The 25,993-nt window shown below is 47.6% G+C and overlaps 2 protein-coding genes across 8 annotated transcripts in view; one reads left to right on the plus strand and one right to left on the minus strand.

The window, feature by feature from the left end:
- Positions 1 to 25,993, minus strand: part of TEDC2 (tubulin epsilon and delta complex 2) — a 65,836-nt gene that overhangs the window by 24,584 nt on the left and 15,259 nt on the right. For 2 of the 6 annotated variants that reach the window (XM_073553595.1, XM_073553590.1), the window contains exon 1: positions 777 to 928. The exons of 1 other annotated variant lie outside the window; for it this stretch is intronic. The gene's annotated coding sequence lies outside the window, so the exon portion shown is untranslated. Of the gene's footprint in view, positions 1 to 683; positions 930 to 962; positions 997 to 25,993 lie in introns of those variants that run through there. 3 more of the 6 variants (XM_073553594.1, XM_073553592.1, XM_073553591.1) reach the window with 3 other exon arrangements.
- Positions 2,841 to 25,993, plus strand: part of LOC141057065 (ankyrin repeat and fibronectin type-III domain-containing protein 1-like) — a 314,853-nt gene continuing 291,700 nt past the window's right edge. For both annotated transcript variants that reach the window (XM_073553577.1, XM_073553576.1), the window contains exons 1-2: positions 2,841 to 3,514; positions 4,570 to 4,692. In XM_073553577.1, coding sequence (XP_073409678.1) covers positions 3,306 to 3,514; positions 4,570 to 4,692 — 332 coding nt within the window. In that variant the 5' untranslated portion in view covers positions 2,841 to 3,305. The remainder of the gene's footprint in view (positions 3,515 to 4,569; positions 4,693 to 25,993) is intronic.

A 25,993-nucleotide genomic window follows, 5' to 3' on the forward strand; every position in this document is an offset into this window, starting at 1 on the left:
ATTTGGATGTTTTGGGTTGTCATTATGATTTCAAAAGAGAAATTTTTTTTTTTTTGCAAATCAGATACTGCCAAAAATATAGGATCCCTTATGGACCCTATTATGAGTTAAATGGATATTCCCATCGTCATAGATTGATAACTTGCTGGATAGCGCTGGTAAAAACAAGCACTTTTGCAATTTTCTGCTTATTAAAATGTGCAGCCGTTCTTGAGATATTAACACTTTTCTTTTGCTCGTAGCTCGTCGCCTAGGAGACCGACCACCACTGCCGGTCTGGCTTGTAAGCGTGGCAATGAAGCTGGCCGGGATTAGGAGGTAACAATCGCGCTCCAGCGATCCCGGCCAGCTTTAAAACAAGTGCTTACAAGCGGAATAGAAAAGAGCTTGTAAGCACCGAGTATGTTCTACTGTCTAAAAATGGTGGTCGGTTTCCAAGGCAACGAGATGTGAACAAAAGGAAAAATGTTAACATCTCAAGAACGGCTGAAGATTTTAACAAGCAGTAAATAGCAAAAGTGCTCGTATTTACCAGCTCTATCCGACAAATAGGTGCAACACTACAACTCCCAGCATGCCCTGACACCCAAAGGCTGCCATAGAACAGCCTGCGTGACTCAGTCAAAGGTTGTCAGGGTAGGGTGGGAGTTGTAGTTCCACAACAGCAGCAGACTGTCACTTACCTACACAGCCACTATGTCAGTGCACAACCACCTGGAAGTGACCCTGACCCACTAGACACAGATCATAGTCCTCCACGTACGACCATTGTATACCTTGCACCCAGACTGGACACACAACCTGCAGCTGCCACCATTACCCGCCGTCCGTGCACTGGAAACGTCACTGCCCGGGAAACACGATAACAGGCTCACAGGAAGTGCAGGCGCTACCGACCATGGCAACTGTTACCATGCAGGGCAAGCGGTACCGCTCCACCAATCAGTGAGGGCGATACATACCGGAAAGAAGACAGGCAGCCAGTCAGCGGACGGCTTCTATTTTGATCGCTGCAGGCGGGAAATTTATTTTTTTCTCCCTGTTCAACCAAACTTTATTGACACAATGACATACCTACAACTCAGTGGATAGGGTCAGGTGTGTATAAATTCCTTTTCCCTCAGGCTGCACGTCTGCCCAGAACTGTTATCTGCGGGGGTTAAATGTACAAAGCTGAGGTAAATCTTCACAGCTTGTGTAGGGTCACACTCCAGAAAATTCTGTGATTATTCCATTCAGATGAACAGAACTGATTTTCATTAGCAGAAAATGTGTATCCCTCCTAGGACTGAGTTCACACGTACGCATGGATTTTCCGGCTATTCATTTGAACTACATGTTGCAGCTGTTCCTTTCCTTAAACCAGCATTGTCCCGCGTCTCTCCCATCGCCATGGAAACTCAGCGCCCCTTTGTCTTCGTGGTCACAGGCTTTAGGGACCACCTCAGTATTCAGGTAGTTTGCGTCCATGCCACTACTCCAGACTGCTTTGTCGTTTTTGAATTCCTAGAACAAATCCAGCCCCGCTATGTTATACTGAACTCTGTGACAAACACGGCTCTGCTCTATCCCAGTGTCAAATCTGCCAGCTCCGCACTGAACTCTGTGACAAACACGGCTCTGCTCAATCCCAGTGTCAAATCTGCCAGCTCCGCACTGGACGCTGTGGCAAACACAGCTCTGCTCTATCCCAGAGTCAAATCTGCCAGCTCCGCACTGGACGCTGTGACAAACACAGCTCTGCTCTATCCCAGAGTCAAATCTGCCAGCTCCGCACTGGACGCTGTGGCAAACACAGCTCTGCTCGATCCCTGAGCCAAATCTGCCAGCTCCGCACTGGACGCTGTGGCAAACACAGCTCTGCTTGATCCCTGAGCCAAATCTGCCAGCTCCGCACTGGACGCTGTGACAAACACAGTTCTGCTCTATCCCAGTGTCAAATCTGCCAGCCTCGCACTGGACGCTGTGGCAAACACAGCTCTGCTCTATCCCTGAGTCAAATCTGCCAGCTCCGCACTGGACGCTGTGGCAAACACAGCTCTGCTCTATCCCAGCGTCAAATCTGCCAGCTCCGCACTGGACGCTGTGGCAAACACAGCTCTGCTCTATCCCAGAGTCAAATCTGCCAGCTCTGCACTGGACGCTGTGACAAACACAGTTCTGCTCTATCCCCGAGTCAAATCTGCCAGCTCTGTACTGGACTCTGTGGCAAACACAGTTCTGCTCTATCCCAGAGTCAAATCTGCCAGCTCTGTACTGGACTCTGTGGCAAACACAGCTCTGCTCTATCCCAGAGTCAAATCTGCCAGCTCTGTACTGGACTCTGTGGCAAACACAGCTCTGCTCTATCCCAGAGTCAAATCTGCCAGCTCTGTACTGGACTCTGTGGCAAACACAGCTCTGCTCTATCCCAGAGTCAAATCTGCAAGCTCTGTACTGGACTCTGTGGCAAACACAGTTCTGCTCTATCCCCGAGTCAAATCTGCCAGCTCCGCACTGGACGCTGTGGCAAACACAGCTCTGCTCTATCCCTGAGTCAAATCTGCCAGCTCCGCACTGGATGCTGTGGCAAACACAGCTCTGCTCTATCCCTGAGTCAAGTCTGCCAGCTCCGCACTGGACGCTGTGGCAAACACAGCACTGCTCTATCCCTGAGTCAAATCTGCCAGCTCCGCACTGGACGCTGTGGCAAACACAGCTCTGCTCTATCCCTGAGTCAAATCTGCCAGCTCCGCAATGGATGCTGTGGCAAACACAGCCCTGCTCTATCCCTGAGTCAAATCTGCCAGCTCTGCACTGGACGCTGTGGCAAACACAGCTCTGCTCTATCCCTGAGTCAAATCTGCCAGCTCCGCACTAGATGCTGTGGCAAGCAAAGCTCTGCTCTATCCCTGAGTCAAATCTGCCAGCTCCGCACTGGACTCTGTGACAAACACAGTTCTGCTCTATCCCCGAGTCAAATCTGCCAGCTCTGCACTGGACTCTGTGACAAACACAGTTCTGCTCTATCCCCAAGTCAAATCTGCCAGCTTAGCACTGGACTCTGTGGCAAACACAGTTCTGCTCTATCCCAGAGTCAAATCTGCCAGCTCTGCACTGGACTCTGGCAAACACAGTTCTGCTCTATCCCCGAGTCAAATCTGCTAGCTCAGCACTGGATTCTGTGGCAAACACAGCTCTGCTCTATCCCAGAGTTAAATCTGCCAGCTCTGTACTGGACTCTGTGGCAAACACAGCTCTGGTCTATCCCCGAGTCAGATCTGCCAGCTCAGCTAAATCACTATCTTTACTCTGCTGATCCCGACATGCCCTCCTTTGTCCCTCAGCTCTGCTGCACCAAGTGCTCATGCCTGAGCATCCTCTTTCTTGTGGTCTATAACTCACACTTGCTGTCGTTCTGCCATCACAGCTTCCGTTGTTCCATCTGGATCTCTCTGCTGCACCGACATCATCTGTCCGTGCTGCATCACAACTGCTCATCCGGACCAAGACCTTCGAGGACCTTCTACACAAGGTGAAACATGACACACGGTTTCTGACAATGTGGCTCATGGCATAATGATTTCATAAATATGGCATTCAGGATGAAAACCATGGGGTAGATTACCAGGATAAAAGGAGCACCTCCTAGACTCCCGGTAGAGTTGGCAGTGATTGCAGAAGGTTTCTTGTGATCTAGTGTCCAACTGCACATTCAGTGACCTGGGGGGACTGCTGGAAATGGCCCACGGAGAGCGGGCGACCGTTTTGGTGGTCTCTAAAAGGTGCGCGGCAATGGAGACAATTTTAGTCAGTGCACTTTGCTCAAACATTCATTGGTATGCTGCGTGCATGGCGCCCCCCAGGCCGGGAATGGGGGCTTCATGCATGCACATGGGGCAGTATGATAGGGTAGTGGACCAGGACCTCAGTGCATGGGACAGAAGGGCATGTGGGGGGGGAGGGCACAACATGGGGGCTGCCCAGCAGTGTATGTGGACTTCATTCAAGGTATGAGGAGGGTTAGGAGGCTTGGCATGGGACTGACATGTCCCCAGCCATGGGGGCTGCAGACAAGGGCATTGAGTGGTCTTTAGGGCAGTGCATGGGGGCCACTAACAATATATAGAGAGCTGCATTACAGTGTATGTGGGCTACACGGCGAAGTATTGGGGGGACACTGCCATACTGCTGGGCATAGGGCCTGTACGGCAGTGCACGGGGGATTTACTGGTCCATGGTAAGAAGCCAGACGTGGTGCCCATACGAATGAGCGTTACTAATATATGTTCTAGAAAAGTCTCCAGCAGCTTTTATGCAGATTCTCCCATTTTCTTGCTGCTTTCCATCTGTGTGACTGTGCCATTACCTACTTCTGCAGATCAGCTGAGTATGTTGAATACATCCTGATTTTTTTTTCTATTGAAATCTCAGCTATTTTGAATGAATGATTAGTCTCATCAGCATTTCTGAACGTTTCCAGAAGTGCAGATGATATTTTGCATTCATACATTGGGAAAAGTCAATAAAGCTGAGCAATTACCGATAAAGTATGAAATGGAAAAGTAACAACTTGTCATTGCTGTGCAGGATTAGCGCTGTCTATGGGGTGTCTGGAATATCATACGTGACAACATGGGGTTGTGCTGGTTATGAAAACTGCCGTCTTCGTAAGATAACCGACCACTATTCTGCCTCTCTGCCGACACTCAGGTATTTAATGACTTTTATAATTACATTGTAATAGGATTAAGTGCTATACATTATTCCCATTGCTTCCTTTCTGTGATGATTGTACATTGTGTGTTTTTAAAGGGTGAACAGCACAATGGGTTCATTGCTAATCTAACATGTACTGAGCTGGGAGTACCCCCTTTTTATTGTTGTGCTGAACAGACATTAAACAGGAACACTGATCCATTAGGTGGGTCCCACAATGTTTGGGATGCTCGGTCATTAACTGAATCCTCGGCGCTCCTAGAAAGATAGGTTAGAGCGCCCTGACACCAGCACAGTCCTGTAAGAAGAGCCACTTGGGTAACAACTCCGCTCATGACATTTCTTCCTCCTAAGTCTACCCCCAGAGTGATATTGTTGAGAGAACCGCAGCAACTCAGCCAAAAAGTGGAGACCCCCGTAATGTTACAGAACTGGGGAGCTGAGTGCTGAGGATAGAAAAGTCACCAATACTCTACTGACTCCATAACTGCAGAGACCAGACCTCCTCTGGTATTAACATCAGGACAAACACTGCACCCCCACCGGGAGCTTCATGTCTGAGCAGCTGCATGCAGCCGTACATTATTATTATTATTATTTATTTATATAGCACCCATTGATTCCATGGTGCTGTACATAAGAAGGGGTTACATACAAATTACGGATATCACTTACAGTAAACTGACTTACAATGACAGACTGATACAGAGGGGAGAGAGGACCCTGCCCTTTCGGGCTTATATGCTACAGGATGGTGGGGAAGGAGACAGTAGGTTGGGGGGTTGCAGCAGTTCCGGTGTTGGTTGAGGTGATATCTCCGGTAGTGATGAGGAGGTAGCGGGGTCATTGCAGGCTGTAGGCTTTCTTTAAGAGGTGGGTTTTCAGGTTCCGTCTGAAGGATCCGAATGTGGTTGATAGTCGGACATGTTGGGGCAAAGAATTCCAGAGGACAGGGGCTATTCGGGAGAAGTCTTGGAGGCGGTTGGGTGAGGAGCGAATAAGTGTGGAGGAGAGAAGGAGGTCTTGGGAAGATCGGAGATTACGTGAGGGAAGGTATCGGGAGATTAGTTCAGAGGCATATGGGGGAGACAGGTTGTAGATGGCCTTGTAGGTCAGTATTAGTAATTTGAACTGGATACGCTGAGGGAATGGAAGCCAGTGAAGAGATTTGCAGAGGGGAGAAGCGGAGGAGTAGCGAGAAGAGAGATGAATTAGTCAGGCAGCAGAGTTAAGGATGGACTGGAGAGGTGCGAGGGTGTTAGCAGGGAGACCACAGAAAAGGATGTTGCAGCAGTCGAGGCGGGAGATGATGAGGGCGTGCACAAGCATTTTAGTAGATTGAAGGATGAGGAACGGACGGATTCTGGAAATGTTTTTGAGCTGGAGGCAACAGGAGATAGAAAGAGCTTGGATGTGTGGTTTGAAGGACAGGGCAGAGTCAAGGGTTACTCCGAGGCAGCGGACTTCCGGTACTGGGGAAAGCATGATGTCATTAATTGTGATAGGTCAGGTAAGGAAGATCTGTGAGATGGAGGAAAGATGATGAATTCAGATTTGAGCTTGAGGAAGTGAGAGGAGAAGAAGGAGGATATGGCTGATAGACACTCCGTACATCACCAAGCACAATGCCGAGCGTCAGATGGAGTGGTTTAAAGCCGCCACCAATGGGCTCTGGATGAGATGAGTTCTGTGCAGTGACAGATCACTCTTCTCTATCTGGCATTTGATGATTCCAGAAGAACGTTACCCCCTGACTGTATTGTGCCCGCTGTACAGATGGTGGTGGAGGAGGGTAATACTATGGGCTTATCAGTGGTCGGCCTCGGCCCTTTAGTTGTAGTGAAAGGAAACCTTAATACTTCAGCACAAGACATTGTGGAATATTGTAGCTTCCAGCTTTGTGGTAACAGTTTGGGAAAGACCCTTTTCTGTTCTCCATGACTGTGCCCAGCATGGTGGCAAAACATGACCGCCCCCAGACCCCAACCACATCCAACACCAATAATGGAGATAATGAGCCCAGCCTCTCCCCATCATCAGTATCTGACCTCACAAATGCTCTTCTGGATGAAAGGATAAAAACTCCCACAGACGCCTCCAAAATCTTGTCAAAATCCTTCCCAGAAGAGCGGGAGCCGTTATATCTGCAGAGGGGCCGACTCCATATTAATGTCTATGGGTGTAGAATGGAAGGTCAGATAAGCTCCTATAGGTGTAATGTAGAGGGGGCACATACTTTTCTCCATACTGTGTAGATAACCCCTTTTTCTAAAAATCCTTGATGCAACATAAAACGGTGCATGTAAATAATGTGTACGACGTTCTTACTCTTATATATGGCGCGTAGAAAACAATCTTTTGATATTGAGAGTCTCTGGGACCGGTGAGCGTCAGAGGAGAATCAGGCGGCCGGCTGTATAGCTGCGGTGATTACCGACCGTAAACCGTACGCTGTGCTTTCTAATTATACCGCTGTGAGTTTGCACCTGATGTAGATTGCTACCGAGAAACGCGGCCTCGTAATGAGATCTGAATCACAATCTTGATGAGCTCAGTGTAAAATTAGCCGGGTTCCCTATAAATAGAGATTTTCTGTTGGGTTATTGTGACAATCTGCATGAGAAGAACATTCTGCTTTTCTGGCTCTTCATCTGATGCTGAGCTCAGTCAGTGCTATTGTGACATCAAATATGCAGAAAACCCTTCTTTTTTAAAATAAAAAATATTTTTCCTAAAAAATATTTTTCCTGGAGAATCTGTGCATTGTTATGTTCCACTGTTACCCTTCCTGGAAATGAATGAATAAGGTGGCAAAGAATGCTCTATGCCGCTGCTACAAGTGAATGGGGTCAAGGTTACTGCGTCCGCGCCAAGTAAGTCGTAATAAATCCAACCCTGTTCAGACTTGCTTGTCATGGGGGGGGGGGGGGGGGTTTACTGATATCAATCTCTGAGATTGGATTTCATATGAGACCGTGATTTTGACCATATACTGCAATAATGAACTACTACAATGTATAGTACAAGGGATCAAGAGATCACAGGTTCAAGTCTCCTAGGGGAGCTAAAAAAAAGTCAATTGGAGTAAAAAAAAAAAAAAGTTTAAAAGCCTACAAAAGACAAAATGAAAAAAACCTGCTATAATTAAATAAGTAAAAAGCAAAAGTGCATTTAAATCATGCAGAGTTCTTAGTAATACTGTATTTGATCAAACATAGCATAAAAGCCATCCCACCATCGACAAGGTGACTCTGTGGTGGGGCGGTCCTACACTGTCTAGTATTAATAACCTTATCATGTGTCAAAGTTGACGTCTGTGTGAATAAGGGCAGACAAGGACCGGGACCCAACCAGTCAATAGAGTATGATGTCAATAGAGTAGATTTTTCTTTGCTCTGTTGATGGAACATGACTGCTGACATCATGCTGATTGACAGCTGGCTCCCAGCAGTTAAGTAGCAGGGAGTCGGGCATTAATCAGCCTGACATCATCAGTCACGCCCCGTCAAAAGGAACAGAGTGGAAGAGAAGCCGCCGCTCTGTTGAGGTGACGTCAGCGGAAGCTGCAGGTTCGGTCTGTGACCACTCTCAGCTGGCAGAGAATGGCGGTGGGCAAGTAGTTAGCAACTACCTGCCTGTTAGTTCTTAGGTCCATGGTAAAAAAAAAAAAAAAAAAATAGTCCTGGATAACCCCTTTAACCTGTTTGCTCCCTTGGTGAACAGAAGCTTTGACTTGTTTTCATCAGTCATGCAGTAAGCAGAATTTTACACTAGGTGGTGATGCTGAGCAAGGATTAATAGATAAGTATTGGGGAGGAAAAAAGTCTGCCAGATAGGAATGAAAAATGCAAAAGTTTTTAGGCAGGTGCCGAACAATTGCTGCAGACCAAAAAGCTTTAAAAAATAGACATGTTGATAGTTTTAGTTTTTATAGTTACATTATAATATAATTATACATTAAATGCATATAAAATACATACATTTTATAAATTCAATAAATTGTATATGAATTATTATACATCGGTACCAGATGAAGGTGGAGATGGGGATTTGTCTGCTAACTCTACAATTAATGATCCTTGCATGGCAGATATGTGATACACATTTATTCATACATTTCATACAATCGTTTTCTCAGCTCCGTCATCCTCCTTTTTGCCATCACAGAGTTCAGGATTAGACTCATTCCACAACACAACAACATCTAATCGATTTACTTAGATTTAATGCGTGAAATCAATCGTCCGCTTCTTGAAGATGAAGAGTAAAAGCTACGCGGAGCTGTCAGCGAACAGATCTGCAGCAAGTGGTTTATGTACCGCCGGCGTGCTGCGACGTTGATTATATCGACCGTACATATATTGTAATGTAAAACCGTGCCATGAGCATCAATAATGGTGCAACCCTGCGAAGGGCTTTTACTTTAGATTTACATATAACATGGAAATCCTAATTATGTTCCGTGGCCGGAGCGTTGACTGTCTGAGCCGTATTGGGAGCCTGTGTTTTTTTTCTGTTTAGATCTGATGCTTTGTTCTCATCACATGTCCGTACAGCGGTGTTAGGCGGCACTAATTGACATAATATGGGCTGTGTTCAGTGTCATGGAGTTACAGCTCTAGGCCCTCTCACTGCAGGATAGGTGATAACTTGCCGATCGGGTGATCAGGGAGTTTGTATCCCTGTTACAAAGTAGCATGGCGTTTTGGACGCTGCTCCATGCATTCTCTACGACACTGCTGGAAAAAAAATGGAGCGTAGCGCTCTTCAACCCCATAGAGTATGAATGGAGTGCATGTCAAGCCTAATCGGGTTCCTCCTCTGCTCCTTTTCACAGCGTAGCGTTGCAGTACATCAGTGCCATTAAGCTCTGCCCCTTCAGCTACAGATTTTTCTTAGGCCAAGCATTGTTACCCACCTCTCCTGGATTCAGCGCTGTGCTCTGCATCCTGTGTCCTCTGGTGCCTGGTCCCTGCCCTCCACTTTTCTGGGCCATATTGGCCAGCTCTGGCAGCAGAACGCCGCCTGAGTATTCAGATAGGATGGATCCTGTTACTACTTAATGTTGGGATCCTCCCCAGCTACAACTCTGCTGTATACTGCCTGAACTGTTTCAGCTCTGCTATACTGTTGTACAGCATTTCTAGATCATGGTTTTAGCACTGTGATTCTGTCACTGTCTCTGCTACATTAAACTTCAATTGCAAACCTAGCCCAGCTAAACAGGTTCCTCACCATATAGTCAACTTTGCTACATGAGAATGTCACGCTGCAAGAATCGCTGTACAAAACCCATCCCAATGATTTCTATGAAAGGCCAGTAATTCATATCATCCCTCAAGGAACACCGAATGGAAATTATCTATTATGTTTTCTTTCGCCATGTAGTTGAATGAAATATAATGCTCTGTTATCAGCCATTTTGGAGAGACTAGTGTATTTCTTGATGGCATTGTTATTACGTACAAACCAATCCAATTTTGCTCTTCCTGCACTAAGGTGTATGCGCAATTTTGACTTGCGTTAGTGATAGACTTTACTCATTTGATCTAATAGTTGCCGTGCTTTGATCGGTGTCTACACTAAGAGACTTGACTCTCCTGGGCCTATAAAGTTAAAGGAGAGGACTCTAAATAACAGTGGCCATGGACAGATGGGAGGAGAGAGCAGACCAACATGGAGGCAGTCACTACCTTCAAATTGCAAAACAATTAAATTACCAAGCATCTTTTGTAATTAGAACTGGACCCTACCTGACCATTTGCCAATTTGGAGACCTAGGCGTAGGAATGAGGTTGCCTTCTCTCTGGCACATGGAGCTCACATAATTTGATCAAAATGTGCTTATATTTTAGAATATGGCTTATGTAGCAGTAATGCAAATTACAAGTAAGCTAGTCAATAGTCACACGTAACTTAGCGAGCAAAGAATACATTTGTAGGTTCTCATCTACAGAGGTTGCTGACAAATGGGCTCACACAATTTTGGTAAATCTGCTGGCTGTCATTTCTGCTGCAATATATCCAAATGGTAATCAAATCATTCACCTTCTGAACTGATCCACCCTGCATGTATTCACTCCATTCACTGTTAGCAAGCAGCCTGAATGGTAGAACTCCCCACCTCTGCTGGCTGTCATTTCTGCTGCAATATATCCAAATGGTACAACTCCATACTTCAGCTTGCATTATCCCAAACCATCTCCCACAATCCCTCTCTCCTGACCCTGTAGTGTGGCCTATATATTACATAGTAACATAGTTTTGAAGGCTGAAGGAAGACCTTATGTCCATCTACACTGTGTTCCAAATTATTATGCAAATGATATTTTTCTCTGATTTTCCTAAATAGTCGGTACAAATGACAGTCAGTCTAATAAAAGTCATCACTGGTTAGAGTATACATCAAATTTTATTGAAGAAACCTCCCAATGATAACAGTATAATCTCCAAAATGAATAAAAACTCAAATTGCACTGTTCCAAATTATTAGGCACAGTAGAATTTCTAAACATTTGATCTGTTTTAAAGAACTGAAAATGCTCACTTGTGGAATTTGCAGCATTAGGAGGTCACATTCACTGAACAAAAAGGATATTTTGAAGTTAAATAGCTTAACAGGCCAAGTTACATGTTAACATAGGAACCCTTCTTTGATATCACCTTCACAATTCTTGCATCCATTGAAATTGTGAGTTTTTGGAGAGTTTCTGCTTGGATTTCTTTGCATGAAGTCAGAATAGCCTCCCAGAGCTGCTGTTTTGATGTGATCTGCCTCCCACCCTCATAGATCTTTTGCTTGATGATACTCCAAAGGTTCTCCATAGGGTTGAGGTCAGGGGAAGATGGTGGCCACACCATGAGTTTATCTCCTTTTATGCCCATAGCAGTCAATGACTCGGAGGTATTCTTTGCAGCATTAGATGGTGCATTGTCATGCATGAAGATGATTTTGCTCCTGAAAGCACGTTTCTGCTTTTTATACCATGGAAGACAGCTGTCAGACAGAAACTCTATATACTTTGCAGAGGTCATTTTCACACCTTCAGGAACCTTAAAGAGCCCTACCAGCTGTTTCCCCATGACTCCGGCCCAAAACATGACTCCTCCACCTCCTTGCTGACGTCGCAGCCTTTTTGGGACATAGTGGCCATCCACCAACCATCCACTACTCCATCCATCTGGACAATCCAGAGTTGCTCGAAGCTGATGAGCAAACAAGACTGTTTGAAAATTAGTCTTCATTTATGTCTGGGCCCACTGCAACCATTTCTGCTTGTGAACACTGTTTAGGGGTGGCTGAATAGTAGATTTATGCACCACAGCAAGCCTTTGAAGGATCCTACACCTTGAGGTTCGAGGGACTCCAGAGGCACCAGCAGCTTTAAATATCTGTTTGCTGGTTTGTAATGGCTTTTTAGCAGCCACTCTCTTAATGTTTTCATCTCTTGACCAAGGCATTGCACTATTTGATGCTTTTCAGCAGCAGAGAGATCCTTTTTATTTCCTAAATTCCTTGAAACCTGTGCCCTGCTTAATAATGTGGAACATCATTCTTAAGTAGTTTTCCTTTAATTGAGCTCACCTGGTAAACTAATTATCACAGGCATTTGAGATTGATTTCAGTGATCCAAAGAGCTCTGATACACAATACCATCTATGAGTTTATTTGAAAAACAAAAAATAACATCTTTATGACACTTAAATCCAATTTGCATAATAATTTGGAACACAGTGTAGTTCAGCCTATTTTTAGTGCAGCTGTTCTGCATTGTTGATCCTGGGGAAGGCAAAAAACCCACAGAGTAGCAGCCAATTTTCTCCATAGGGAAAAAGGTTCCTTCCCTAAAGCTGGGTCAAACATCTACCTATAATATTATGTTATTCGTAACCTTCTATACTGTTACTCACAAGAAAAGCATCCATTCCTTTCTTAAATTCATTCAGTGAGTTGGCCATCACCACTTCCTCAGGAAGAGATTTCCAGAGCAGTATAGTAGTTCCTAATGGGAAGTACGCAGTGTGGGGTGCACGCAGGCATCCCATAAGCCAAGCATCACAGAAGCTAAGCATCAAGCAAACGACAGTTATCCATGACAGGTAATCAGGGCAGGAATCGGGTAACCCACACTTTGCTCTCCCCTTTATCCATTTATTTCTATCCTCCTGTGCTCCTTTGCCATCCACATTCACCACCCCATCCCCCTCCATCAAGACTCATGCACATAAGCCCTTCTACACTTCCCTCTCCCATGTACATCTATCTCACCATCCTGAGAAACCTCAGCCCATCTTGCCCAAACACATCGCAGAAAAAAACTACTTGCAATTCCAACAACTATCTGCTCTTTATGTTACTACTGTCAGGGTCCTGTCAGCGCCGGCGTGCAGCCTCCGCTGAGCAGGAACTCACCCACTCTGTAGGGGGGCCCGGGGTCAGGTACAGCCGGAAAGTACAAGCAGGACCTGGGGACACTGAAGTTTAGCAAGCAGTGAAGGACCTATGGTCATGTGACTGCAAGGGGCGGGGCTTAGTGTCCTGCTTCCAGAGATGGCAGGACACTAAACAGAAATACTCAAGAATCAGGCAAAACGGAGGTCATACACAGAGATAGCAGTAAAGTACCAGGGATGAGACGGAGCGGAGAGTCGGGGCCAAGCAGGGGTCAAAACCAAACAGACATAGAAGGTACCAAGCAGAATCCAACAAGCAATATCCAGAGAACAGACCGAGTCGTACAGAGTATGAAGCAACCAGAACACAGCACAAACACACTCAGGGGTCACCACACTATGCCAAGGGTGAAAGTATAACTGACGGGGATGGGAGCTTCCTGAGGCTATAAGAAGCTTTCCCAGAACCAATGAGAGGCCACCATAATAAGTCCCAGGTGTGCAGGTAAGAGTCTGCACTGAGATCAGAATATTAACCCCAGAAGTGCAGGTCCACCAGCACTGGTATCATGACACCTACTCCTACTGATTGCAGGGGACATCTCCCCCAACCCTGGTCCACCATCCCCCAACCTCAACCCCTACCCTACCTCATATCGAAACCATAATAATCTTATTAATATTACTTGCACTCCCTCATCTCCAGCTTTTAATTGTGCCATTTGGAATCCACGGTCTTTTTGTAACAAGCTTCCTTTCCTGCACAACTACTTTCTGAACAACTCTCTTATTCTGTTGGCCCTCACTGTAACCTGGATTCAGGATTCTGACACTGTCTCTTCTGCTGCCATTTCCTATGGTGGCTTACAATTCTCTCATTCCTCGAGACTCACAAACAGACAGGGTGGTGGAGTTGGCATACTCCTGTCCCCACAATGGACTTTCCAGATCATCCCCCCCAGTTCCATCTCACTCATTCCCTTCTTTTGAGGTCCACACCATCAGGCTCTTCTGTCCCCTCTCCCTCAGAGTAGCGGTCATATACCGGCCCCCAGGCTCACCCACCCACTTCCTTGACCACTTTTCTGCATGGCTGTCGCATTTCATGTCCTCAGAACTACCAACTCTTATCCTGGGAGACTTCAACATCCCCATTAACAGCCCTACTTCCACATCTGCATCCCAGCTTCTATCACTAACCACCTCTCTAGGCCTCTCGCAGCTCTCAACCTCTGAGACACACAAGGACAGTAACACCATTGATCTGATATTTGTCCGTCTCTGTTCAATCTCCCACCTAAATAACTCACCGCTTCCACTCTCTGACCACAACATACTCTCCTTCACGCTCACAAATCCTCGCCCACCCCAGCTCACTCCTACTTACCACACAGTCAGAAATCTACAAGCCATTAACCCTCAGGCACTTTCAGACTCCCTACACATCACTGTCCCCAATCTCCTCTTTTTCCTGTCCTGATCTGGCTGTTCATCACTACAACGACACACTTAGAAGCGCCCATGACCTAGTAGCTCCCCTCACCCTCAGAACCTCCAAGAATAAAACAGCCCTGGCTCACATCGCAAACTCAACTTCTACAGCGATGCTCTAGAAGTGCTGAACGCCTATGGAGAAAAACCCGCACACCAGAAGACTTCATCCACTTCAAATTTATGTTAAGAACCTATAACGCTGCCCTTCACCTCGCCAAACAGACCTACTTCACCACCCTGATCTCACTAGCCAACAACCCCAAGAAACTCTTTGACACCTTTCACTCCCTCCTCAGGCCAAAAGCACAAGCCCCTATCACAGACATTTGTGCTGATGACCTGGCCTCCCACTTTACAGAAAAAATAGATAATATCCGTCAAGAAATCTGCTCCCAACCACCAAGTGCTGTGACTCCCATTCCTTCCTGCATCTCCCCTGGCTCACTTTCCACATTTGATCCCATCACAGAAGAAGAAGTCTCCAGACTCCTCTCTTCCTCTCGTCCGACCACTTGCACTACAGACCCCATTCCCTCACATCTCCTCCAGTCTCTCTCCAGTCGTCACAACTCACCTAACTGACCACATTCCCTAACTCACCACATTCCCACAGTCATTTCTACCTCCCATCCATGCTCTATCACAACCTTCCGTAACCTCTCCAACCTTATACCCATTCACCCAGCCCCCGCTTCCCCAGTCCCACTAACAGGAGCTCTGTGGAACGCTCGCTCTGTCTGCAACAAGCTTTCCTACATCCATGATCTTTTTGTTACTACCAAACTCTCCTTCCTCGCCATCACCGAAACCTGGCTCACCCCTTCTGACACAGCCTCTCCTGCTGCACTTTCGTATGGTGGCTTCCACCTTTCTCACACCCCCCGCCCCAGCAGCAAACATGGTGGAGGAGTTGGTTTTCTCCTGTCAAATACCTGCTCCTTCACCCCAATCCCACTGCCACCCTCTGTTACCCTCCCTTCCTTTGAGGTGCACTCTGTGCGCATCTACTCCCCCTCCAACCTCCAACTGGCTGTCATCTACCGCCCCCCAGGGCCAGCCACCACCTTCTTTGACCACTTCACCACCTGGTTACTTCATTTCCTTTCCGCTGACATCCCTACCATCATCATGGGCGACTTCAACATCCCCATTGACACTTCCCTCTCAGCTGCCACTAAACTTCTATCTCTCACTTCCTCCTTCGGCCTCACTCAATGGTCTTCTACAGCCACCCACAAAGATGGCCACACACTGGACCTCATCTTCACCCGCCTCTGCTCCCTATCTAACCTCTCTAACTCACCTCTTCCTCTCTCTGACCACAACCTGCTCACATTCTCTTCCCTCTTCACTCCATGTCTACAATCCTCACCCCACAAACTTTCACACCCTCGCAGGAATCTTAAACACCTTGACCTACACTCATTCTCTGAATCCCTCCTCCCTCTTACAGATATAAGTTCCTTACACAATGCGGATGACGCTGCCGCTCTATATAACACCACAATAGCTGTAGCTTTGGAATCCGCTGCCCCACTTACACATACCAAAACTCGCAAAATCAACAGACAGCCCTGGCACACCAGCCTGACCAAAGAGCTGAGGCGAGCTTCCAGGGCTGCTGAGCGCAGATGGAAAAGATCCCACTCCAACGAGCACTTCATCGCATTCAAACAGTCCCTCACTACTTTCAAGACCACACTCGCCACAGCTAAACAAACCTACTTCTCATCTCTCATATCCTCCCTGTCTCGCAACCCTAAACAGTTATTCAACACCTTCAATTCTCTCCTCCGCCCCCCAGCACCTCCTCCCTCCCCACTCATCTCAGCTGAAGACTTTGCCTCATTTTTCAAGCAGAAAATTGATAACATCAGGGACAGTTTTGGTCAACAACCCCCAGATCCCTTCCTCCCGACTTCCCAGCCCTCCACCTTCAAAACCAACTTCTCCACCATTACAGAAGATCGACTCTCCACTCTACTCTCAAGATCACATCTCACCACCTGTGCACTCGACCCGATCCCATCCCACTTCATCCCAAACCTCACCACAGTCTTCATCCCAACCCTAACCCATCTCTTCAACCTATCACTAACAACTGGTGTTTTCCCCTCAAGCTTTAAACATGCCTCCATCACACCTATCCTCAAAAAGCCCTCTCTTGACCCATCCTCTGTATCTAGCTATCGCCCTATATCACTTCTCCCATACGCCTCCAAGCTACTGGAACAACACGTCTACCTTGAACTGTCCTCCCATCTCTCTTCTTGCTCCCTCTTCGACCGCTTACAATCTGGCTTCCGGTCACACCACTCCACTGAAACAGCCCTTACTAAGGTCACCAATGACCTCTTAACTGCCAAGAGCAAGCGACACTACTCTGTCCTCCTCCTCCTGGACCTGTCGGCTGCCTTTGACACAGTGGACCATTCCCTATTATTACAGACCCTCTCATCCCTCGGCATCACAGACTTGGCCCTCTCCTGGATCTCATCATACCTAACAGACCGGACATTCAGCGTCTCCCACTCACACACCACCTCCTCACCTCGCCCCCTATCTGTCGGAGTCCCACAAGGTTCAGTCCTTGGGCCCCTGCTGTTCTCTATTTACACCTTTGGCCTGGGACAGCTCATAGAATCTCATGGCTTTCCGTATCATCTTTATGCTGATGACACACAGATCTACATCTCTGGACCAGATATCACCTCCCTACTAACCAGAATCCCTCAATGTCTGTCCACTATTTCATCCTTCTTCTCCACTAGATATCTGAAACTCAACATGGACAAAACAGAATTCATCATCTTTCCCCCATCTCACGCGACCCCCCCTACGAACCTATCAATTACAGTAAATGACTGCCCACTCTCCCCAGTCCCACAAGCTCGCTGCCTCGGAGTAATCCTTGACGCTGATCTCTCCTTCAAACCACATATCCAAACCCTTTCCACTTCATGCCGACTTCAACTCAAAAATATTTCACGCATCCGTTCATTCCTCACCCAAGAATCTGCAAAAACCCTAGTCCATGCCCTCATCATCTCTCGCCTTGACTACTGCAACCTCATGCTCTGTGGCCTCCCCTCAAACACTCTCGCACCCCTCCAATCTATTCTAAACTCTGCTGCCCGACTAATCCACCTGTCCCCCCGCTATTCCCCTGCTTCTCCCCTCTGTCAATCCCTTCACTGGCTCCCAATTGCCCAGAGACTCCATTACAAAACCCTAACCATGACATACAAAGCCATCCACAACTTGTCTCCTCCATACATCTGTGACCTCGTCTCCCGGTACTTTCCTGCACGCAACCTCCGATCCTCACAAGATCTCCTTCTCTACTCCCCTCTTATCTCCTCTTCCCACAATCGCATACAAGATTTCTCTCGCGCATCACCCCTACTCTGGAACTCTCTACCACATCATATCAGACTCTCACCTACCATCGAAACCTTCAAAAAGAGCCTGAAGACCCACCTCTTCCGACAAGCCTATAACCTGCAGTAACCACCGATCGACCAAACCGCTGCACGACCAGCTCTACCCTCGCCTACTGTATTACCACCCATCCCTTGAAGATTGTGAGCCCTCGCGGGCAGGGTCCTCTCTCCTCCTGTACCAGTTATGACTTGTATTGTTTAAGATTATTGTACTTGTTTTTATGTATACCCCTCCTCACATGTAAAGCGCCATGGAATAAATGGCGCTATAACAATAAATAATAATAATAAATAATAATAATAATAACTGCAATCTTTAATCTCTCCATCTCCTCGGGCATTTTCCCATCCTCCTTCAAACACGCCACCGTTTCTCCATTACTAAAGAAACCCGCTCTCGACCCATCCTGCACAAACTACAGACCAGTCTGCAATCTCCCCTTCATCTCTAAACTTTTGGAGTGCCTAGTTTACTCCCGCCTTACCCGTTACCTCACCACTCACTTCCTTCTAGACCCTTCACAGTCCGGCTTCCACCCCCTACGTTCGACTGAAACTGCACTCAAAGTGACCAATGACCTTCTGACAGCAAAACGTAATGGTAACCACTCTCTGCTCATTCTTCTTGACCTATCTGCAGCTTTCGATACTGTTGACCACCATCTCTTACTCTCTAGGCTCCAGTCACTTGGCATTAAGGACACTGCTCTCTCCTGGTTCTCTTCCTATCTTTCTGACCGCTCCTTCAGTGTTTTGTTCTCTGGCTCCACATCATCTCCTCTTCCTCTCGCTGTCGGGGTACCTCAGGGCTCAGTCCTTGGCCCCCTTCTCTTCTCTCTCTACACGGCCCCAATTGGACAGACCATCAGCAGATTTGGCTTTCAGTACCATCTTTATGCTGATGACACACAACCATACACGTCATTCCCCGACCTTACCCCCGGTGTACCACAGAACGCCAGTGACTGTCTGTCCGCAGTCTCCAACATCATGTCCTCTCTCTATCTAAAACTCAACCTCTCTAAAACTGAAATACTTCTGCTCCCGCTGTCTACTAACCTCCCTAAGTCTGACATTACCCTCTCCGTGAGTGGCACTATAATAACACCCTGGCAGCAGGCACGCTGTCTGGGTGTTATGTTTGACACCAGTCTCTCCTTCACATCCCATATACAATCTCTTGCCCGCTCTTGTCGCTTACACCTAAAGAGCATCTCTAGAATCCGCCCGTTTCTCACCATGGAAACAACAAAAACACTCACTGAGGCATTGATCCACTCCCGCCTGGATTACTGCAATGCTCTATTAATTGGCCTCCCCTTTACTCGACTATCCCCTCTCCAGTCCATACTTAATGCAGCAGCCAGGGTCATCTATTTGGCTAATCGGTACTCAGACGCGTCTGCTCTTCGCCAGTCCTTACATTGGCTGCCCATTCATTATAGGATCCAATTCAAAGTACTTGTTCATACCCACAAAGCTCTCCACAGTGCAGCACCCCCCTACATCTCCTCCCTCATTTCTGTCTATCGGCCTAACCGACCGCTGCGCTCTGCAAACGACTTTCGACTAACCTCTGCACTAATCCGCACCTCCCACTCCCGACTCCAAGACTTATCCCATGCTGCGCCAATCCTCCGGAATGCTCTATCCCAAGAAATCAGGACTAACCACAATTTGCATATTTTCAGGCACTCCCTCAAAACACATTTTTTCAGAGCAGCCTATCACGTTCACTAATCAAAATCAGTCTATGTGTGAGTGTGCATGTGTAGCCAATTCACTATCTCCATCCATCCCTCACTCCCTCAAGATGGCTGGACCTTCATTGTAAATACTGTGATAAAACACTCCGGGATTGCCTTTGCTGGGGTCAAAGGTCACGTGCGTTCAGCATGAAACTCAGGCGCACAGCCGGGGTCCGGGTATAACTGACACTGGGTCAGGTTTATTAAAGGTGAAAGCAATGCATAAAGGAAATAAAAACATAAAACAAATCCTTGCCTGTCCGGCACTAACAAAACAAGGTACAACCTAACTACCAACTGGCGGGCTTCTCCCGTCCAGCCAAACCACAGTTACCGTGGGCACTTCTTTCATTCACATGTGTCTCTCACACAGACAGGCTCTCTGTGTCCCCAGGCTGAGACACTCACACAACTACCAGGCATCCTTTTATATCCGCCTCCCATTATTCATTAGAAACCAGGTGAGATACTGACCAGACTAGGCCACATAGGAAAGGTATCTGGGCGAGATATACCTGCCCTCATCCACTATTCCCACATGATTCTCACATATCCCCCCCCCCTGCTCAGACCACTCTGGTCGAGCAATGACACCCGCCAAACAGTGCACTCGGGACAGGGCATCTGCATTCCCCATCTGTACCCCTGGGCGGTGCTCCACCGTAAAAGTGTAGGCCTGCAGGGCAAGGAACCAAGGGGTCACCCGGCTATTTCGTTCCTTGTGCAAGTGCATCCACTTGAGAGGGGCATCGTCAGTGATCAGCCTGAACTTTCGGCCCACCAGGTAATATTTGAGGACCTCTAGAGCCCCCTTAATGGCTAGGCACTCTTTTTCTACAACTGCATACTTTTGCTCATGTTTATACAGCTTCCTGCTGAGATAGAGGACTGGGTGTTCCACGCCATCCCTCACTTGTGACAGTACGGCCCCGATACCGGTATCAGAGGCATCCGTTTGTACCACAAACTCGCTGCAGAAGTCCGGAGTCACCAGTACGGGTTGAGAGCAAAGTGCCCGTTTTAGGCTATGGAAGGCTTCTTCAGCCGCTAAATTCCATTTAATCATGACAGAGTCTTTCCCTTTGGTAAGATCCGTCAGGGGGGTAGCGATGGCTGCAAAATTGGGTATGAACCGGCGATAATAGCCGGCGATCCCCAGAAAGGCTTGCACCTGCTTCTTGTTGACAGGTTGCGACCAGTCCTGAACCGCTTGAATCTTATCAACCTGGGGTTTAACAATACCCCTCCCAATTACATACCCCAAATACTGGGCTTCTTCTAGCCCGATGTGACATTTCTTGGGGTTCGCGGTTAGACCTGCCTCCCACAGGTCGGCAATCACAGCTTGTACTTTCTGGAGATGAGTCTCCCAGTCCAAGCTGTAAATGACAATGTCATCCAAATAGGCCGAAGCGTACTGCCTATGTGGCCTCAGGATTCGATCCATCGGTCTCTGGAAGGTCGCCGGTGCTCCGTGCAGTCCAAACGGCATATACACATACTGAAATAAACCTTCTGGCGTAGCAAATGCCGTCTTTTCTCTGGCCGCCTCCGCCAGAGGGATCTGCCAATCAGGGCTGTGGAGTCGGTAAGCCAAACCTGCGACTCCGACTCCTCAATTTCCCTTACACCGACTCCACGACTCCGACTCCCACACATATTGCTTATATTTAAGTGAAAAATTTATTGTAGTACAATGTGAACCTCAGACATTTAATCATTTTTATGATCCAATAATCAAGATATTTAGAACAGAATATATATTGGTGTACTACCCGGTTTTCATTCTTTTTGGTACAGATACGATATGGATAGACATATATGGATAAATGGATAGATAGAGCAGATTTCTAATCTGCTTTTGCTATTGAAAACATTATCTATGAGCTCAAAAACCTTTCAGGTGATGCAGTTTTTTAAAAAGCTGATCAGCTTTTGCAGCTGAAAAACGTATCCTCAAAAAACACAGGAAAAACGCTGTGTGTGAATGTAGCCTTAGATCAGGAATAGAGCAGCCATTTATAGGACATTTCATAACTTTCCCAAACTCCTATGAAAAAATATTCAGCACATCCTGCATTGAATTACTGTACCCAATTTATTATATATTTTAGGAGTCGGAGTCGGTCCATTTTATACCGACTCCGACTCCACCAAAATGAGCACCGACTCCACGACTCCGACTCCACAGCCCTGCTGCCAATACCCCTTTGTTAGGTCTAGGGTTGTAATATACCGGGCTTTTCCTAACCGATCTATTAACTCGTCGACCCGGGGCATAGGGTAGGCATCAAATTTTGAGACTGCATTCAGTTTCCTGAAGTCATTGCAGAACCGGATGGTGCCGTCCTGTTTAGGAATTAACACAATCGGGCTGGACCAAGCACTGTGCGATTCCTCAATGACACCTAACTCTAACATTGCCTTCACTTCTCGGGAAACGGCTTCACGGCGCACTTTCGGAATTCTGTAGGGTTTCACGTGAACTGTGACACTAGGTCTGTTACGATGTCATGTTGCCTTCACTTCTCGGGAAACCGCTTCACGGCGCGCTCTGGAATTCTGTAGGGTTTCACGTGAACTGTGACACCAGGTTCCGTTACGATGTCATGTTTCATTAGCGTAGTCTGCCCGGGTTTTTCTGAGAAAAACTTTTGGTTGTGAAGTAGAAACTGCCTGACCTCAGTCTTTTGCCGCTCTGAGAGAGTCTCTGCAACCCGTACCTCCGGTACGGTATGCGGGCAGGCGGGACGGGCCAGCTCCGCTGACAAGGCAGACCGATATTTCCAGGGTTTTATCAGATTTACATGATAAACCTGTTCAGGTTTCCGTTTACCTGCCTGGTATACTTTGTAGTTTACTTCACCAACTCTTTCCTTAATCTCAAAGGGGCCCTGCCACTTTGCTAGGAACTTACTGTCCACCGTGGGGACCAGGATCAACACCCTATCTCGGGGTGCAAATGTACGGATCTTGGCGCCCCTATCATAGATTCTTTTTTGGGCTCCTTGAGCCTGCATCATGTGTTCTTTGACTATAGGCATAACAGCCGCAATTAAGTCCTGCATTTGGGATACATGATCTATCACCGTTTTAAACGGAGTGACCTGACCTTCCCAGGTTTCTTTGGCGACGTCTAACAGTCCGCGAGGGCGTCGGGCGTACAATAACTCTAAAGGCGAGAATTCCGTGGAACACTGGGGCACTTCCCTGATGGCAAAAAGCGAATACGGAAGTAAATAGTCCCAGTTCTTCCCATCCTTGTCTATCGCCTTTCTCAGCATTTGCTTCAGAGTTTTATTGAACCGTTCGACCAACCCGTCTGTTTGAGGGTGATACACGGATGTGCGTAACGGTTCGATTTGTAACAACCGGCAGAGCTCCTTCATTACCCTGGACATAAAGGGAGTCCCCTGGTCGGTGAGTATCTGTTTTGGTATACCGACCCGACTAAACACATGCACCAGTTCCTTGGCAATCGTCTTGGTGGCCGTGTTACGCAAAGGGATGGCCTCTGGGTAACGAGTGGCATAATCCAAGAGGACCAGGATATGCTGGTATCCACGTGCAGACCGTGGAAGGGGCCCAACTAAATCCATCCCAATCCTCTCAAACGGGACCTCAATAATAGGTAGGGGTACCAAAGGGCTACAGAACCGGGGCTTAGGCTCAGAGGCTTGGCAGTCAGGACAAGACTCACAATATACACGAATATCGTGATGTATGCCTGGCCAAACAAAACAGTGTAATATCCTTTCGGTGGTTTTCTGGACTCCCAGGTGACCTCCCATCACATGTCCGTGGGCCAGGTCCAGCACCTGCCACCTGTAGGGTTTTGGCACGACTAATAGTTGCACCGTATCTTCCCCCTTTTTCTCTATCTGATATAGTAAAATCATTCTCCAGGACCATGTACGGATATGCCAGCCTAGAGCCAGGTTCTACGGGTACCCCATTTATCACTTTTACATTTGTCCTAGCCTGAGAAAGGGTAGGATCCTTTATTTGCTCGCTTTGGAAGTCATCTTTCTGAACTTCCAAATCCGGAAAACGGGGAGGTGGACGGCTGTCGGCCTCCTCCTCTTCCCTGGTCTCCTCCGTATCACCCGCCATGACTGAAAACGGGAACTGCAGGTCATTTCCAGCAGACTCTTCCCCAGAGTCTTCCGGGGAGACCTCATCCAGGGGTTTTGGACCCACACGCGCCCTGGGAGAAGAACCATGTGCACTATTACCCTGGGGCATCAACTAATTCTCCCACAATTGCCAGAAGTGGGGAAAGTCCCGGCCCAAGATAACATCATGCAATAATGCAGGGACAAGTCCCACTTTATGTTGCACAGACCCATAGGAAGTAGTAATGCATATGACCGTGGTGTGGTACTAACAGGTGTCTCCATGCACACACGTTACAGAAAATTTGTCTGATGGTCCAGTCGGGGCTGACACCAGACTGGCCTTCACCAGTCACCACACTTTCTGAGTCTAACAATGCCACCACATTTTTGCCATCAACAGTTAAATCACACAAGTGTTTTTCCACATCCTTTTGACCAGCATTCACACTCACTACCCGTGCAACCATAGACATGCGGTTTTTAGAATCTGTGACGTCGCACTGCATGGGTTCAGCAGTGATCGGACAGTTCGCAGCAATGTGGCCCATCTCTTGGCAGCGGAAACACCTAACGGGCCCCTTGCTTAGACCATAGTTCGTTACTCTCGGCCTCGCAGTGCAGGCAGTCCCGTTTTCCTCCCCCACTGTCTTAGGGATTTTTCCTTCTCCCCTACTCCCTGGAACAGTCTTACCGGTTCCACGTGGAGATGATGAAGAACGAGGTGGGGTAGCGTCATCTCGGAGTCCTTCCACCACGGAGTAACGTTCTACCAGATCCAACAGTTAATCTGCTGTCGTAGAATTTCCATGGCTTACCCACTTCCTCAGGGCTGGCGGTAGAGCTCTCAGGTACTTGTCCATGACGACTCTCTGGATTATCTCTGGCGCTGTCAGCACCTTGGGTTGTAGCCACTTCTTCGTCACGTGGATCAGGTCGAACATCTGTGACCGCGGTGGTTTATCCGGCTGATAAGTCCATTGATGCACTCTGTGCACGGACAGCGGTCGTCATTCCCAGCCGGGCCAAGATCTCGGCTTTCAGTTTGTCAAAGTCCTGCGCGGCTTCAGGTTCTATGTCATAATAAGCCTTTTGGGCCTCTCCGGAAAGAAACGGGGCAATCAGGCCGGCCCATCGTGCCTTCGGCCATTTTTCTCGCACCACCGTCCGTTCAAACGTGGTCAGGTATGCCTCAACGTCATCTTCTGCCAGTACCGACTCACGTGAATCACTCTCGACTCGGCTTCCAGGTTAACCTCAGGTAAGCTTGCCAGGCGCTGCGCCACCTGCTGGAGAAGCGAACGATCGGTAGCTGTCATGTCCACCAACTCCTTCAGCTGGGCCATCATCACCCGATTATCTTCTTGCTGGACGGCGGTGGACTGTACCAGCGCTTTCACCACGTCCTCCATGCTCATGCTTCCAACGTGATGCCCGCGTTCTCCACCACAGTGTGATAAAACACTCCGGGATCGCCTTTGCTGGGGTCAAAGGTCACGTGCGTTCAGCATGAAACTCAGGCGCACAAGCCGGGGTCCGGGTATAACTGACACTGGGTCAGGTTTATTAAAGGTGAAAGCAATGCATAAAGGAAATAAAAACATAAAACAAATCCTTGCCTGTCCGGCACTAACTAAACAATGGACAACCTAACTACCAACTGGCGGGCTTCTCCCGTCCAGCCAAACCACAGTTACAGTGGGCACTGCTTTCACTCACGTGTGTCTCTCACACAGACAGGCTCTCTGTGTTCCCAGGCTGAGACACTCACACAACCACCTGGCATCCTTTTATATACGCCTCCCATTATTCATTAGTAACCAGGTGCGATTCTGACCAGACTAGGCCACATAGGAAAGGTATCTGGGCGAGATATACCTGCCCTCATCCACTATTCCCACATGATTCTCACAATACACACCTGTACTTTGTATCTCCCCCACCTCATTGTAGATTGTAAGCTTTCACGAGCAGGGTCATCTTATTTTGCTTTAATTATTGTATTGTTATCGTTGCTACTTATGACTTATGAAACTGTTAAACTGTAAAGCGCTGCGGAATATGTTGGCGCTATATAAATAAAGATTATTATTATTATTAT

The sequence above is a fragment of the Dendrobates tinctorius genome, unplaced genomic scaffold (assembly GCF_039654945.1).
Source record: "Dendrobates tinctorius isolate UK_male_01 unplaced genomic scaffold, ASM3965494v1 ptg000202l, whole genome shotgun sequence".
Lineage (NCBI taxonomy): Eukaryota > Metazoa > Chordata > Amphibia > Anura > Dendrobatidae > Dendrobates > Dendrobates tinctorius.